This window comes from Schistocerca gregaria, chromosome 6 (assembly GCF_023897955.1).
Source record: "Schistocerca gregaria isolate iqSchGreg1 chromosome 6, iqSchGreg1.2, whole genome shotgun sequence".
NCBI lineage: Eukaryota > Metazoa > Arthropoda > Insecta > Orthoptera > Acrididae > Schistocerca > Schistocerca gregaria.
This window is the reverse complement of record NC_064925.1, coordinates 453,019,340-453,036,751: the sequence shown is the minus strand read 5'-3', so window position 1 is coordinate 453,036,751 and position 17,412 is coordinate 453,019,340. Positions and strand designations below refer to the sequence as shown.

At 42.4% G+C, this 17,412-nt stretch overlaps 1 protein-coding gene across 6 annotated transcripts in view; it reads left to right on the top strand.

Annotated features, from left to right (window-relative positions):
* Window positions 1–17,412, top strand: part of LOC126278350 (polycomb protein Sfmbt-like) — a 263,014-nt gene that overhangs the window by 187,043 nt on the left and 58,559 nt on the right. For all 6 annotated transcript variants that reach the window (XM_049978395.1, XM_049978396.1, XM_049978394.1 and 3 more), the window contains one exon: window positions 12,047–12,171. In XM_049978395.1, the coding sequence (XP_049834352.1) occupies window positions 12,047–12,171 (125 nt within the window). The remainder of the gene's footprint in view (window positions 1–12,046; window positions 12,172–17,412) is intronic.

Below are 17,412 nucleotides of genomic sequence, written 5' to 3'. Positions count from 1 at the left end.
TTAATCCTTTTTGTACAATATTTAATAATACAGTATTAATGAGTTTTTAAGGTATTACTACACACTTCTTGCCCTCCACTTTTGATCCTGCTCCTTCTGTGTAAGTCACAATATAGAGAAGTTTCTCAATCCTTAGTCACCACCCAGTCCCATGAATTGTTCCTGTGTTGTAACTGAGCTTGAGGAATCCCCCCAAATGGCCTTATCATCAAATTACTAATTTCCAGCTGCAGTTCATCCTTCCACAGCGTTCTCTATCTTTTCAAACTCCATCAGTCCATAGCCCTCACCAATATAGTCCTTCAAAGCAACACCACCTCAGAAAACTGTACAATCTGTTCATCTCATTTCTAGCCGTGGACTACCACTATCCACCATCACCATAAGAGCCTCCATTGTACCTTCACCACATCCCTTTGTAACTGCCAAACCCTCCTTGCAACCGTAACACATTTTTACACCCTCATTAATTTCCTCACACTGCGCAATGGGACCCAGAGGTTAAACAGAACCAAAATACAATTATGAATCTGCCTTCCAAAAGCCTTTGCCCACAGAAGTATCATTGCTTTCCAAAGGCCTCACCTTGTGCCCCATTCCTAAGTTCAGTCATGATGGGCTCCTTAAAGACTTTCTATCTTCTCAGTCCCTACAATAGAAACACTTTTCACCACCAACCACGCCATACCATTCGGACTCAACTCAAAACCGATATTGAACTCTGGGGTACTAAAGTTACTCTTACAGCTGTGACAAACACCATTCCCACTGAATCATCAACTGCTAAGTTTCCAGAAGTTACTTAACTTAAACAGGGTTGCCACAAGTTCTGGAAATCAGGGAATTTCAATTGTGTCAAGGAAAATCAGGGGAATATCGGAGAAATTCAGAAAAAAAATAAATACTGGAAAATCTTGTTTTAGTCTCAGTAGATGTAATGGTTTGTGGTTTGTTCACTGACACGTCCGTGCATCATTATCTGGGTGCAGGAGAGTATGTATGCCACTTCCCTACTCCCTCATTCCTACTGCTTCTCCCCTTCCTACCATTCCCATCAGCTTGCAGTCAGTGCTGCTACCACTTCTTGCCAGTATCCTAGCAGCCACCAACGAGAGGCAGGCAGGCATGAGGAGACTGTTAACACAGCAGCCAGAAATGGTGGTCATGTGTCCGTGAGTTGTGTCCAAGTGATTCTGTGAATGTGTGTGTGCTCTCATTCTTGGACAGAATTCGTGGCTGAAAATTTAGTTTTGAGAGTGTGATTGTCTTTTCTCTGTGCCTGTCTGTGCCTTAGCTAACATCTTTACGGTGAGTTGGTACCTGTCCTCATTATTATCGATTCTCTGAGTATTTTCACAAGCTATGTGTTGCAAGGATTGATCACCATGGTCTCATTTCATCAACTTGCTGTCTGTGACTTGTGAATAGCTGACCACAACAGTGGATTTCCATGACAGGCCAAAACCGTGGGCAATTTTTGTAGGTATCTTTTAACGGATCAGCCCTGCTGATCTGAAGTCCATAGTTTCCCACTAATGTGCAGGCCCTGCCCATCGGATGTAGTCTCACCGATCTGCCTGCAGGCTGGGTCTGTTTTTGTGTGGCATAATGTGGTGGATTTGGGTGGTTTATCCATGGACCTAGGACTGGGGTGTTCTTCAGCGCGCCAGAGGGCACGGACCATGGATTTCAGGAATTGCGACTGTCCAGCCACAAGTATGTTGTACAGTGCGGCATTTTATAGACATTTTATTTATTCTAGTATGTTCTGACACTTTGAAAGTAGTTTATATATTAGAAAGTATGGGCAATAAGAAGAAGAAAATTTTCACTGTCAGTGGGTACACTATGTACTCACATACTTCTTGAAAGAAAAACCATGCAATACCTGTAAAATAATAGCCATAACACAGTGGGTAATAACCGACAATAACGAACATAGTAGAATGAAAATTTTATTGGCAGTCACCTACAGTGTTCATATACGCAACTCTTCCCTGCCTTATGCATTTCTTTCAAGAGGACTACTTTTTTCTCAGGTTATTTCTGAAATCAGTTAAGGTATTTTAAATGTGTCTTGCAACTCCAACGAAATGAGTATTTTAGTAACCAAATGTGTTTCGTTTTATTGAAATAAAATAACATCATTGGTTTTAATGAAATACATATACCATTTGGCTTGCTTGCTCCATATAAAAAGAGTTCATTGAAAAAGATGTTGATGTTACTGCTTAAGATTTTTGCTCACACATTTAGAAGTACAGAAGTCTCTACATTTTTTTGTGAACTTTTGTCTTTACTTACCCCGTAGATCTCAAAATTTGTCAGGCGAAAATACTAAAACTTGCCTCAAAATCAGGGAAATATCAGGGAACATCACTTGGTGAACTTGTAGCAACCCTATTAAACCTTGTAGCACCATCATTCACCAAATCCCTCAACATGGTTATCAGTCTGGCATCTGAAGGAAAAATCGCAATGCGCCACCTGAGAAATATGCTGACCTTCTAATCATACCTGCTGACAAAGGCTCCACCACTGTAATTTAAACCACAAGGATTATGCTGTGTATGTGAGTCTCTGGATACTGGCGCACACATCAGAGAACAGGTGAGAAATGATGATGATAAAAGGAGGGAAGATCACCTGCAGTTGGGACTCAAACACATGCTGCAGTCGAGCAGCAGCGCAGATGAACAATGGGCCCAACACAGCAAGAGCAAGAACTTTCAACACAATGCTGTCTACAGATAAAGTATGAGCCACAGTCAAATTGAGACCAGAGAGGAAAACCAGTATCAAAGTGAAGTCATCGGTGAGTAGTCAGTAGTATGATTGGGATAGTAATGATTGCCTCCAGGTGAAGTGTATGACTGACTGAGTGGTCAAGGTGCGGCGATGTTTATGCCTCCACAAGGGTTACTGTGGGGTGGCAGATTCACGAGACAAGCCTATGGCCCACTCACTAGGCGAGTGCAGTGCTGCGGTGACTCTGCCCTCTATCGCCCATCGAGATCCATTTGTTCCGGTGGGCATTCAACTTCTGCATTGCCCAGTACCAGATTCCTTCGTCACAAAACTGGTACATACACGCAGAAAAGCCACAGACGGTGCTGTGGGAGGTGAAACGAAGGTTTGTGAGAAGGTGCAGTAGTGTCAGCTGAAGGCTTTGGGGAGGAAGTGTTGTCAGCAGTGCCCATCGGAACATTGCTGGATATGGACGTTTGAGGGGGGAGGACCTTTGACCCACAGGGAGCCAGAAGGAAAGGCCCGAGTGACAATGGGACATTGTCACATTGGCACCAGGAGGCAGTGGGAGAGGGGCTGCAGAGGGAATGGTTGTGTTCAAGGCCAAAGATGGTTGTAGTGATAACACTCGATCCCCTTCTGTGTTTGGACCATTGTAACTAGTAGCCCGTGGGTGGTCACTACCATTGCTGGTGTCTAAGCCTCAGCACTCCCGTGGGAGTGTGCCCACACTACCATGCCAGGGGTGTAACATCCAGAGGGACCTGAGCGAGGTACCGATGACAGTGGTATTAGCAGATGGAGCAAAGTCTGAGACTGGCAGCCATGGAGTAGTTCTGCAGAGCTATGATTATTAATTTGTGTGGTGCGATAAGTGCTCAGAAACAAAGTATGGGGCGCCATAATGGCAGAGGATTCGATAGTCTTGTTCATCCGCTGCTTAAAAATCCGAACCAGACGTTCAGCTTCACCATTCAAGCAAGGATGGAACAGAGGGCTACAGGTGTCTTGGATACCATCGGTGGCATGGGAGTCCTCAAAGGCAGAGGCCGTGAATTGTGGGCCATTGTCAGAGACCAATGTGTGAGGCAACTCTTCAGTGGCCCTAACCTGGGCTAAGTAAGTAAGGGCGACCTTGGTTGTGGTGGATGCCATGTGTACGAAATAGAGGTACTTCGAATAAGCATCCACAATTACCAGGCACATAGAACCAAAGAATGGGGCTGCAAAATCAACATGTATGCAGTCCCAAGGGAGGTGAGGATTATGCCAGGGGGCTAAGGATTGAGGGGGCACTGCCTGGTGGAGGGCACATGTTACACAACTATGAACCTTCTTTTCGATGTTGCCATTGACCCTGGGCCAGTACACATGGTGGCATGCCAGCTTTTTCATGTGGGACATGCCTCAATGACCATTATGGAGAAAACTGATTACCCCACGATGCAATTCCACTGGAATAGCCAGTTGATGTGCGTACGTCTCATTATCCAAAAGGATGACACCATCTGCAGCTGAGAGACAGGGAAAGCTGTTCCCAAGGGTGGAGTCTTTTGTCAAATGAGATAAGGGGGCCAGCCATGTATTATGTAGTGAAGAACCTGTTGCAGGGTGGGGTCCCAGCGCATTGCAGTGGCAAAACACATGGCCTCAGTCCAACAGGTGTTGACATTCAGTGTCGATGTGGAAGCAGAGGATCTCCTATGGTTCGAAATCTGGGTCTAAGCGAGTTGGTAGGTGGGTCAATGCATCAGTGTTAGAATGCTGGGCTGTTGACTTGTAACACATAGTAATTGTAGGCACTGTGGAACAACACCCAGTGCTGAAGGCATTGCGCTGTTCATTCTGAATAACGCAACCAACAGCTTGTGATCCGTAATTAGAAAGAACTGTGTTCCAAAAAGGTACATGTGAAATTTCTCGGCTGTAAACACTGTTGCCAAGGCTGCCTCTTTGATCTGTGAATAGTTGTGCTGTGCTGGGGTCAGGGTGTTGAGTGCATATGCAATAGGCTGTTGAGATGCACCCCTATTCCTGTGTGCCAAGGATCTTCAATACCATAGGCGGACGCACCAGTGGCCAGAACCAGTGGGAGGCCGGGAGAAAAGGCATGAGGTATGGTGCTGATAGCAGCTTTGTTTTCAATTTGAGAAAAGCCTGTTCGCAGACAGGGGTTCAGGTATATGGGACCCCCTTTTTACACAGATTGAGAGGTTTCGCAATGTGGGTCACCTGGGGTAAGGATTTAGCATAATAGTTGACCTGGCCCACACGTAAGATCGTCAGACAAGGTCAAGAAGTGATGGCAACTATGTTCCGATTGGTAGGCAGGATTCCCTTTTGAGAGAGCCAGTGCCCCAAGTACTCCACTCCTGGCTGAAAAGATCTGCACTTCTCTAAATGACAACACAAGACTGCATTCCACAGGGCCATGAACAGGATGTGGAGGTTTTTCAAATGCTCCTAGCTGGAGGATCCTGTGACAGTAAGAGGCCATCCAAGTAATTCACACAACTGTTCAAGAAATTGCTGGAGTATTGCAGGGGCTGAGTAATTGCCAAAGGTGATTCACTTCTACTTATGCAACCCAATCAGCATGTTAAGGATAATAATGTTCAGAGATGCCTCATCTGAGGGCAGCTGGAGGTATGCATCAGCGAGGTCAAGCTTGCCTCCCCCCCCCCCCCCCCCCCCCATTACCCCTGCAGCTAGTTTGATGAGATCATCTTGTCAGGGAATAGGATAGGTTTCTACCTGCTACTGAACATTGATGGTTGTCTTGAAACCCCACACTAGTGAAGAGACCCATTCAGCTTCCAGATGTTCACTAAGGGCATGGCCCATACACTAGATTTGATAGGTTCGACAATGCCAGCAGCCTACAGACAATAAAGTTCCTGCTCGACAGCAGCTCGCAAGGCTACTGGAATCAGTTTGGAATGATGAAAACAAGGCGTGGCATCTGGCCAAAGTTGATGTGCACCTGAAAGTCTGAAGTACTCCATCTGGCCGAAGGTTGATGTGCACCTGAAAGTCTGAAGCACTCCCCAAATCTGGTTGGAAGAGACATGAAAACTCCGTGCAAAGGTCATCTATTTCTTGGAAAGGGATCGCAGTTAGAACCACCTTGACTTCACCCAAGATACAAGGTGTACAACTTTGCTTCCGCCGTTTGCTGATAGGTGGTGACAAAGGTAAGTAGTGGTCAAAAGAAACAGATTGCAGACATCGGGCAATTAGCTTGGACCTCTGTCAACATTGCCTCTCTTTCAAACATTAGTTGATTTGTGTCTGCATCATAAGGTTGTTCTTGATTGAAAATATCAGTTTACGAGCCTAATTCATGTCATTTGTGTGTGGGGGGGGGGGGGGGGGTTACTGTTTTATTTCAGTATGAAGAAAACAGAAGCTGAGTCTCATTGATTGCTTTCAAGTACGTATGGTCAGGATTCTATTAGTGAAAGAATGTGTTGAGTGTTTTCAAAGCTTCAAGAACAGTGATTTTAACGTCGTAGACTGGCATAGTGGTGGAAGAGAATGTTTTTGAAGATGCAGAATTGGAGTCATTGCTGAGTGAAGACTCGCGTTAAACTCAAAATGAATTTGCATAATTAGTGGGAGTGACACAGCAAACCATTTCAAAATGTCTCAAGGCTATGAACAGGATTCAGAAAGAAGGAACTTGGGTCCCGTGTGAGCTGAAACCAAGAGTCGTTGAACGGCATTTGTATGTTTGTGAACAGTTGCTTCAGAGACAAAAACAGAAGGGATTTCTGCATCGCATTGTAACCAGGGAAGAAAAATGGGTTCATTACGATAACCCTAAACACACGAAATCATGGGGATATCCCGGCCATGCTTCCATGTTGATGGCCAAACAGAATATTCACGGCTCCAACATCATGCTCTGCATTTGGTGGGACCAGCTCGGTGTCGTGTACTATGAGGTGTTAAAACCAAGTGAAACAATCACTGGTGTTCGTTATCGAATGCAATTAATGCGTTTGAGCATAGCATTAAAAGACAATGTGCCGCAATACAGCGAGAGGCACAATAAAGTGATTTTGCAGCATGACAATGCTCAACCCCACATTGCAAAAGAGGTAAAAATGTACTTGGAAATGTTAAAATGGGAAGTCTTACCTCACCCACCGTATTCTACAGACATTGCTCCCTCTGACTGTCACCTGTTTGGATCAATGGCGCATGGCCTGGCTGACCAACACTTTCGATCTCACGAAGTAGTCACAAATTGGATTGATTCATGGATTGCTTCAAAAGATGAACAATTTTTTCGACGCGGGATTTGGACACTGCCTAGCAGATGGGGGAAAGTAGTGGCCAGCGATGGAAAATACTTTGAATGATACATGTGTAACCAATTTGTTTCATTAAATCCTCAAATGTTGCGGGAAAAACGGCAGATGGAAAGTTGTACACCTTGTAGAAAATCCAAAACCTGTGAAGGCGTCAAGGCCAAAAATGTTGGTAGCCGACAGATGGTCAATGACAAAAAATGTCAAAAGCCGGGTGACGTATTTGTAAGTTGCTGCAGTTGAGAATTGCCTGCAAAGAGGAATCGCTCTTTTACCATAGGCCACCAGATTGCACGAGGACAGTGGCAATTCAGGTGAACCCAGCTGGATGTAAGTTCCCTGATTGATCAAAGAGATGGTGGGCCCAGCATTCATCTGGAAACGATTGTCCTGGTGCAACATGCTAAGTGTGAGAAACAATTTTTGCATGAAGTAGTCACCCTGAGGGGGACTACTGTCTGCAGCATGTGTACTGTGTCCTGGTGTGGTCACGGCCCAGAATGGGGCTGGGTCATGCGACTTTGATATAGTGAGCGGAGGTGCCCCTCCTTGTCACAGCGTGTACAAGAATCCCAGCAATCTGGGCAGTCTGCTTGGGAGTGATAGGAAAAATGCTGTGGGCATGAAGGGAATGGCCCCCTTTGCCGTCGTCAAGGGATGGTTGGAGGCTCTGAAGTCATAGAGACATCCAACAAAGACAAATCACAATGTTGCTACAACCTCCTGGTCTTCCTCCATATATGATGCTAGGGCAGTGCAGGTGGTGATGAGTTTACTGCTTCCAATTGCGATATTGCCGTGAAGCATTCTATGCAATTTTGCACTAATGAGTGATGCGCAAGATGTCCTACGACGTGTTATTCAGTTTCAATGCTGCCATGCAAACCTCCAGGTCAGGCACCAGTTGAACCACCAGATCACAAATTAAGGATTCGGCGTAAAAGTCCTACAATATTGATTACTGAAAGTAAAATCACATTTTCGGCTAAGGCCTTGTAAGTCACTGACCTACTACGAGTGGTATAATTGTTTTGGGTTTTTATGGTATTGATGAAATTCTACTGTGAAGGCAACCATATGGCCCTGCTGGATATAAGCATTAGTGAGCAGAGTACATATCTCCTGAAATGAGAAGGCAACTTGGTCAGACGGAGACACCAATTTTCGGAGGAGAAAAAACATGTCCGGCGACACCCAGGATGGAAAGACTGTGACTTGAAACAGCGTGAAATGTTGCTTCAGTTGATGCAAATATGTATCCCAGTTCTCCATAGCATCATTGAAAGGAGGACAGAATGTGGTGTTGAGTGCATGGGGCACCAATCCCTGGGACGCAGCGGCCTCCTGAAAATGATTTTTTTCTGCTAAGAGCTGAAACTACTTGTGTAACAAGTCCATCTGTATCGGCTGCTGGTGCAGGATCTGGATTGAGTGTGAGGACAGCCTATTCACATTCCACCAGAATCTCATAACTTTCTCCCCTACTAACCTCACCTGTTTCTCCTTAGGCCAACAAACAACCTTCCTCGTTGTCAGCGTCCACCTCTCGGATGGCACCAGCACTACCTCCATTTTGACACCTGCCACCCATTTTGTATGAGGAAGCCCTTTCCACACTGCCTCGCCATGCGTGTTAATTCCATCTGCAGTGATGAGCATCCCCTTCAGATATGCCAAGTGTCTCACTGAAATCACTTTTGCCATCTTGTCTAGAAATAAATCTCCTTCACCTTAACCTACCCAGTCACCTACCACCACCTGTGTACCCATGAAGTTCGCCCCTCGGACTCAGTACCACCCAGGATTGGAGCAATTGAATGAACTTCTGTGCAGTTTCAGCTAGCTGTTGCCGTGTCCTGAGATGAGAAATACCCTCTGCACTTTCCTCACCACTCCTCTAACAGTGATATTTCACCACCCACAATGTAGTATCCTTGTCTGTCCCTGTTCCACCCATTTCCAACTGCTTATCCGCACTACCAACTATTCCAGTCTGATCTTGGGTACACCTGCCCCGTCAGAGGAAAACCACCTGAGAAATCATCCATGTGTTCCGCCAACTTAGCTCTAGACACTGTTGGGCATTCTGTCTGGGCATGAGAACAATCTGCCTGTCTTCATGATTCCCGTACTGTGACAGGAGATAGCCAGACCACCCAGTTGCTGACTACACTGTCCTACACAATGTGCTTGACATCAACAACAACTGAAGTATGGAGTGTTTGAATTCTTCTCACCCACACCAGCTACTCAAAATTGCACTGCTGGAAACTCTCCCTGCAATATGTGCTTTGTTCCCGTAACCTCCCTGACCTCAGTCTTCACTAATCAGTATCTGTCACCTGTCTATATCCTCTTCCCTGTTCTTATTCCAGCCTCACACACACCGTCTACACATCTGTATAGTTCTTTCCCTTCTCTGCTTCTTTCCTCTACCCTTTATTCCCCAAAGCATCTTCCCCCACCCCTAGCCTGCTGCTTCTTCCTCTCCCAACCCTCACACCTTTTCTGTTTGCACACTACTTATATCTGCTGAGATCACTGCTCACTTTAGTCAGACCTCGGAGCAAGGAGACAAGAGTGGCTGCCTGTGTGAGTGTTTGTTGTTTTTCTTCTACATCTGAAGAAGGATGTCATCTGATTTCTTGATTACATACAACAATCTGCTCTCAATGTGCCTGTCTGCTTCCCCCACCTTCTTTATGTGATGAGTAGAAGTCTATCCTACTTCCGGTTCTTGTTCTTCCATTCTGAATTTTCCATTGTTGGATTCCATTGGGAGTGATCTCTGGGTTGTGGGAAAAAAGTCGGAGATTTACATTTAATTTAATAATAGCAATATAGTGAAATGACTTGGCAATTTTAATTATGAATTAACCTAAAATACTGTCTCAGTAAAATGAATGTTTGCCTGTAAAATATAATACTCGAATTTTCAGTAGAATTTAAATAATGTAGTTACTGTCATCTGTTATAATGGACAAACTTTTGTTTTTGCTAACCAAATATTTACACTGTTGTCTTACTTGCTTCTTCACAAACTAGTTGGTCTCAGGATTTGCCATTTTCTTTATGTTTAACTGTTACAAACAGAGGTACCCAGCCACATTTTATGTCTTTCTATTACTTAAATCTCAAATAGTACCATGAATCTTCTTGTAACACATTACCAAGTATTACACGGCCTAGAAACAATGATCACGTTCGCTGATTTTATCATTCGCAAGGAACCTGCTATGAGGGTTGAATGAAAAGTAATGCCTCGACCTTCATTAATTGGGTTTGGATGGGAATATTTTAATAAAGCAAATGCGGGAATAATCCTTAGAATGTGATCTTTAAGTACCAATATTCACTTTCCCACATATTGGATACATTTCTGCCAACCTGCCAATAATGAATAAGTTTTCTGCAGCCGTCACAGAAAAAGTCGACACTCTGTTTCTGCAATCACAGTCTCACAGTTTTCTTAACATCTTCATAATGATGTCGCCGCAGATTGTCTTTCATTATCAGGAATGGACTGAAGTCAGTTGGTGCTAAATCTGTACTGTATGGGGGATGCCATAGGATGGTGAGATTCAGTCTCTGAGGTTCTGCTGTGGTGGCACGTAAAGTATGTGGTTTGGCATAGTCATGCTGCAGGAAAACATTTCCCTTTTCCTTTTGGACCCTTGTTAGCCATTGTTTCAGAGTTTGCAGTGTTGTGATGTAACACTCTGAATTTATCATTGTTCCACGATCAAGGAAATCAATATGGATAACACCATTGGCATCCCAGAACACTGGCCATGATTTTTCCAGCTGAGGGCTGCATCTTGAATTTCTTATTCTGGGGCGAGTCTTTGTGTCCATATTCCATGGACTGACATTTTATCTCTGGGTCGTAATGGTGTACCACGTTTTGTCTCTTGACATAGTTGAATGGAGAAAGGCGTCACCTTCATTCTCGTAATGCGAGAGGAGTTCATGGAAAATTTCAAGTCCGTGTGCTTTCATTTCAGGAGTCAGCATCCGAGGTACCCATAGTGCACAGATCTTCCGATAGCCATGCAAAGCAATAATGTGACCCACACATTTTTGTGAAATGCCGATCATGTTTGCAGTTTGTCCTGAATCAATCTGTCAACATTTTGCTTGAGGAACTCGGTGGTTGCTCAGAGTCTTTGTTTGTCATGCAGGTCAGATGTTCCCCCCTCAACATCTTTAAAAATACTCGCCAAACGACGCGCAGCGCTCACATCAACACAGTCACCATAAACTGCTTTCATTCTCTGATAAATCTCCTTTGAGGTGACATGTTCTGCTGTCAAAAATTCAATGACTGCACGTTGCTTAAATTACATTGGCTGACTGTCTGTGCAGGGTACCATACTTAACACTTTAACAACGCAACTGTTCAATGCTGAAGCTTCCTGCCAACTGGAGCTTTAGAGAAGAGGCTACGGAACAAGCCAGTACCTGCTGCATACCAATGGAAGATGGAAGCATTACTTTTCAGTCAACCCTCATACATATAAAACATTAACTAAAATAATAAAAGATTTTGATACATGTCATAGAATTTTGTATGATTTTCTAACTGTGGTTGTAATGATTCCACAGAACTGAACCTAGCTCATTATTGATATGTTTTAAATGAAACTATTTGCTGGCAATTTGCTGTAAATAATTTAATTGAAATGTATCCCAAAATGTTAATATTGGCATTATATTTCAGGACTTTTTAGCCACTTGTTTTGCTGTCGAGACAGTTTTGGGTATTTTTAGCTACCCATCTGTTGTACTCTCTGATAGGTATTTTGCTGGATGTGGAACAGCGCTCCTAATTGACTTCTGATTTATTTTAAATATGAATTTACCTTATGATTCAATATCATACAATATTTTGTTAGACCCACAAAATAGTTGTAGATACAGTAAACACTGTGATATAATTTTAATCAATTCCTGAAAACACATGTTTTTGATACTGTTAAAAGGTGTGGTATGAACTTGGAAGTTGTGGACAAGAACAGAATATCAAGGATGAAGGTTGCAAGAATTGAAAAAATAGTTGGCAAAAGACTACATGTAAAATATTATCAGGCAGAACAAGATGATAATGGTGAGCCACTACATTGACTGTATTCTTCTTATTATAATGACCTTTGTAATAATTATTGGATGATATGAAGTTGTTTTGAGCTGATGATCTATAGATATAGCCAAGAGAGTTAAAATATAACTTTTTTTTTATTTATTTATATAAATAGTCATAGCATGAGTTCATTGAATTATTTGACTGCATGACATTGTTTTAGGAAATATATTTGAACACATACTGAATTTCATAATTGTTTTTTCAAAAAGTTTTGTGTGCAATTTTTTATATCAGTTGTAGAAAGCTACCATCTCTCTGAACAGTGAAAGCAAACACTGGAAGAAAGTAAATTTAAATAAATAGTTATTAAAAACAAAGATTCCAAGACTTACCAAGCGGGAAAGCGCCGGTAGACAGGCACAATAAAATAACACACAAACACACACACAAAATTTCTAGCTTTCGCAATCAACGGTTGCTTCTTCAGGAAAGAGGGAAGGAGAGGGAAAGACAAAAGGATGTGGGTTTTAAGGGAGAGGGTAAGGAGTCATTCCAATCCCGGGAGCGGAAAGACTTACCGAAAAGAAACTTCCACACGGGAAAAATATATTAAAAACAAAGATTCCAAGACTTACCAAGCGGGAAAGCGCCAGTAGACAGACACAATAAAATAACACACAAACACACACACAAAATTTCTAGCTTTCGCAACCGACGGTTGCTTCTTCAGGAAAGAGGAAAGGAGAGGGAAAGACGAAAGGATGTGGGTTTTAAGGGAGAGGGTAAGGAGTCATTCCAATCCCAGGAGCGGAAAGGCTTACCGAAAAGAAACTTCCACATGGGAAAAATATATTAAAAACAAAGATTCCAAGACTTACCAAGCGGGAAAGCGCCGGTAGACAGGCACAATAAATAAAACACACATACAGAATTTCTGGTTTTCGCAACCGAAAGTCCTGTAACCAGGAAAGTGTACACGATCAAAGGCAGAGCCACGTGTGAAAGCACCCACGTGATTTACCAACTGAACTGCCTACACTGTGACGCTTTCTATGTGGGAATGACCAGCAACAAACTATCCATTCGCATGAACGGACACAGGCACAGTGTTTGTTGGTAATGAGGATCACCCTGTGGCTAAACATGCCTTGGTGCACGACCAGCACATCTTGGCACAGTGTTACACCGTCCGGGTTATCTGGATACTTCCCACCAACACCAACCTATCCGAACTCCGGAGATGGGAACTTGCCCTTCAATATATCCTCTCTTCTCGATATCCGGCAGGCCTCAGCCTCCGCTAATTTCAAGTTGCCGCCGCTCATACCTCACCTGTCTTTCAACAACTTCTTTGCCTCTGTACTTCCGCCTCGGCTGACATCTCTGCCCGAACTCTTTGCCTTTACAAATGTCTGCTTGTGTCTGTGTATGTGCAGATGGATATGTGTGTGTGTGTGCGAGTGTACACCTGTCCTTTTTTCCCCCTAAGGTAAGTCTTTCCGCTCCCGGGATTGGAATGACTCCTTACCCTCTCCCTAAAAACCCACATCCTTTCGTCTTTCCCTCTCCTTCCCTCTTTCCTGAAGAAGCAACCGTCGGTTGCGAAAGCTAGAAATTCCGTGTGTGTGTTTGTGTGTTTTATTTATTGTGCCTGTCTACCGGCGCTTTCCCGCTTGGTAAGTCTTGGAATCTTTGTTTTCAATATATTTTTCCCATGTGGAAGTTTCTTTATATATAACAAAGATTCCAAGACTTACCAAGCGGGAAAGCGCCGGTAGACAGGCACAATAAAATAACACACAAACACACACACAAAATTACGAGCTTTCGCAACCGGCGGTTGCTTCGTCAGGAAAGAGGGAAGGAGAAGGAAAGATGAAAGGATGTGGGTTTTAAGGGAGAGGGTAAGGAGCCATTCCAATCCTGGGAGCGGAAAGACTTACCTTAGGGGGAAAAAAAGGATAGGTATATACTCGTACACGCACACATATCCATCCATACATATACAGACACAAGCAGACATATTTAAAGGCAAAGAGTTTGGGCAGAGATGTCAGTCGAGGCGGAAGTGCAGAGGCAAAGATTATGTTGAATGACAGGTGAGGTATGAGTGGCGGAAACTTGAAATTAGCGGAGATTGAGGCCTGGTGGATAGCGAGAAGAGAGGATATATTGAAGGGCCCAATGGAGCACTTCCTTTCCTGTCTCTCGTTGTCTCTCTTTTTTTACACACATTCTTGTTTGTGTAAAGTTCATATGTCAGTTTTCACAAACAAGGTATTTCATGGTACAGTTGTATGTTTTTCGATATGGTCATTGGTCCATTATTATGTTTGTAACAACTAAAACTTGCTGTCTCTTGAAAACCATTCACTCAGAAATGGCAAATTTCAAGTAACAGCAATGTTTCTCTTGCTTCCAACTTAAAATTTACTTCCTTTGGCAAAACAAAGTGGAATTTGCTCAATGTGATCTCACTATCATTCTAAATTACTTGCAGTTGTTAAACATTGATTTATTAAATGACAAAACATTTCAGGACAAAAGTTTATGAAAAATCACATTTTCGAGATAAAAAACAAGCGTGTAAGTTCTTAACTTACCATATTTCAAAGCCACACTAATTCTCATTTCGGCAGCCATCAAAGACTTTAAAAAATTACATCATTCCATTACATAAGTCTACAGTTACTCATGTAATGCAGTAAATAAGAAAATTCGACGTGCTTATCAAGTAGAAAAATACTCAGATCTTTCCGTACTATCATTTGCCAAAATCCTGTTTTGATAACTTGGACCATTTCAGAAATGAGGGACACTGTGAATATTTTATTCTCGAATTCAGTGGGTACTGTTTCAAGGCTGGGCCTCCACAAATACAAAGGCAGGGGCTGCAGGTATCAAAGAATGTGCTGGAAATATCTGTGGCTCATGGGGAAAATCCATTTTTTGTGCGATGTCTCACCTTCCAAGACACTTTAGCTTTTAATTGTTGCTGGAGAGTTGTCAAAACAAGTCTCTGTCCTCAGTCGTGGCAACTCTCGTAGTGTTCTATCAGTATATTATGGTGAAACCAAGCAAGCTGAAATTCAGTCCTGAATGGCTGAATGACTGGATGTTTGAGGCCATCAAGGCCCACAGACGTCAGAATTGCAGGCATATTGCATAGTATGCAGCAAGTCTTTCGATGTCAACAAAATGGGTATATGGCCGTAGTCAGCCATGTGGAAGGAGCTAAGCACTCCAGGGCAGTTGCAGCAGTCAAGAAGACAGCATACATTCATATTTTTCATTGGTCCTTAGTAAGGTAAATGTTGAAACTGTCACATGATGCAAAATTCTTAAAGGCTGCACGACATCTCGTTATCCTTAATGGGATTTTATTTTCCATGACTGCTCTTGTTCTTCTTAAACATTAGGCCATTAAAAGGGAAACCTTCCCAGCAGAGTGGCACTCAAAGATTAGTGACAGGCTTTCTGATAGTACATACCTGCCAATTCTCCTGATTTAGGAGGTAGACTCCCGATTTGCAGCTTTTTCTCCTGCCTCCCGATTATTGCTTTATTTCTACCTATTGTTGGCTAATGATCGTCAAACAAAAGATAGTTGTTTTGAAAACCCATCATTTCAGTTTTTGGCCAATTGTGGAAAGTCCTTTGCTTTTTAGTCTCTTTAATTAATTTACTTCTCGAAGTTTGTAGAAATCGGGAAGTCATGCGGGACATGTTATAAATTGTACCTTTTCCTCTTTCCTGCGTGTTTTGTAGAATACATACTCGTATTGCACAGTTTTGTTCTCTATTTAGACTTTGTATTTGTATGTTGTCACTGTGCCAGTTAGTAGTTCTCCCACTAAATCTGGCGATTTCCCACGAAATCTGATGGTTTTGAGTAGCTCTCTAGTGGCTAGTGCGAATTATGGTAGATTTTAAACTTATTAGAGTGGTTTTACATTAAAATTACTTTTAAAAATTATTGATCTAATCAACACACAGAAAATAAAACTGTTTAATTTATTAACATCTGCTAGGTCTTAGATTTATATCAGCTAAACATTTATAATACACAGTATTCAATCTTTGTCCTTGTATTGTGCATTCTAATATTAATAAATCTGCAGCTGCATCCGTTGTGCATACCTATAGTGTTGGTGTTAATGTGCTGCTTTTTACATCACTGGATCTTGTTTTAGTGTTATATGTGGGTAAAGTACAGGCACAGTATGCCCAGAAATATCATGCTGAATGGCTACTTTAGTGGTTAGGGAGCGAGAGAGAAGTGGGTTTTTCGGAGCTGCAGTAATTATCGTTTAGCTGTACCAAAAATTGTCTGTCCAGAAACCCCCTGTTATAGATGCCCGCATGTTAAAAATCTTGTGGCAGTTCTGGGACATTGGATAAATATTGATTCCTTTTAGTTTTGCGGTGCTGCTTGGCATTTACCTTTTCCCTCCAACGATACACAACATTGGAGATGTGGCTGCGGTGGCTATTTTCTCTTCGTGTTGACTTCGTCTTAAAAAATATTGATTTAAAAATGCAAGTCCTTGTCACATCGGGAGAAGGATAGACTTGCGACTTCCTCATATTATAACTTTTACTTAGCACATTAATGAGAGAGAGCGATTACATATGTCTTTCTGACACCAGCTGAAAAGACCAAAAGAGAGAGAGAGATTGGTAAAAAAAACCTATGAAGTACATAAAATAGTTGATATTTTAATGTTCAGTTTTCTGTTAGCGTACTGAGATGATCATACCTCATTACAATATCTTTGCTGCACAAGGATAGCATGAATATTTATTTCTATGTGTAGGTCATTTAAAGAACCTACACACTATGCGATACTAATTTTGGAAACAGGTTAGAAAGAATTTTTGGTGCAGCACACTAAACAAAAATATCTTTTAAAACGGTGAAAGAATCTTTAGAAGTGAATCAAGCTGAGGGCTCTCTTGAGTTTTTTTGCCATTGTGTGATCATATCATATGGTTGTTAAGTGAGTTGAATGTGAGGAAATTTAGACAATGAAGTTGCCAGAAAATTTCAAATACATAGAACAAAGCATAGTGCAGTTATAAAACGTATACTAAGGCCTTATTTTGTAGAAAATCTATGACAATATATCAGTGACAGCTTGCATAACATTATAACTGATAAATCAACAGACATTAGCGTGACCTAATTTTTAGGGATAAAAACAGTATATTACAGTGCCGCAATCAGTGCAATCATTTCAACATTTTTGAAATCAGCTGACCTCA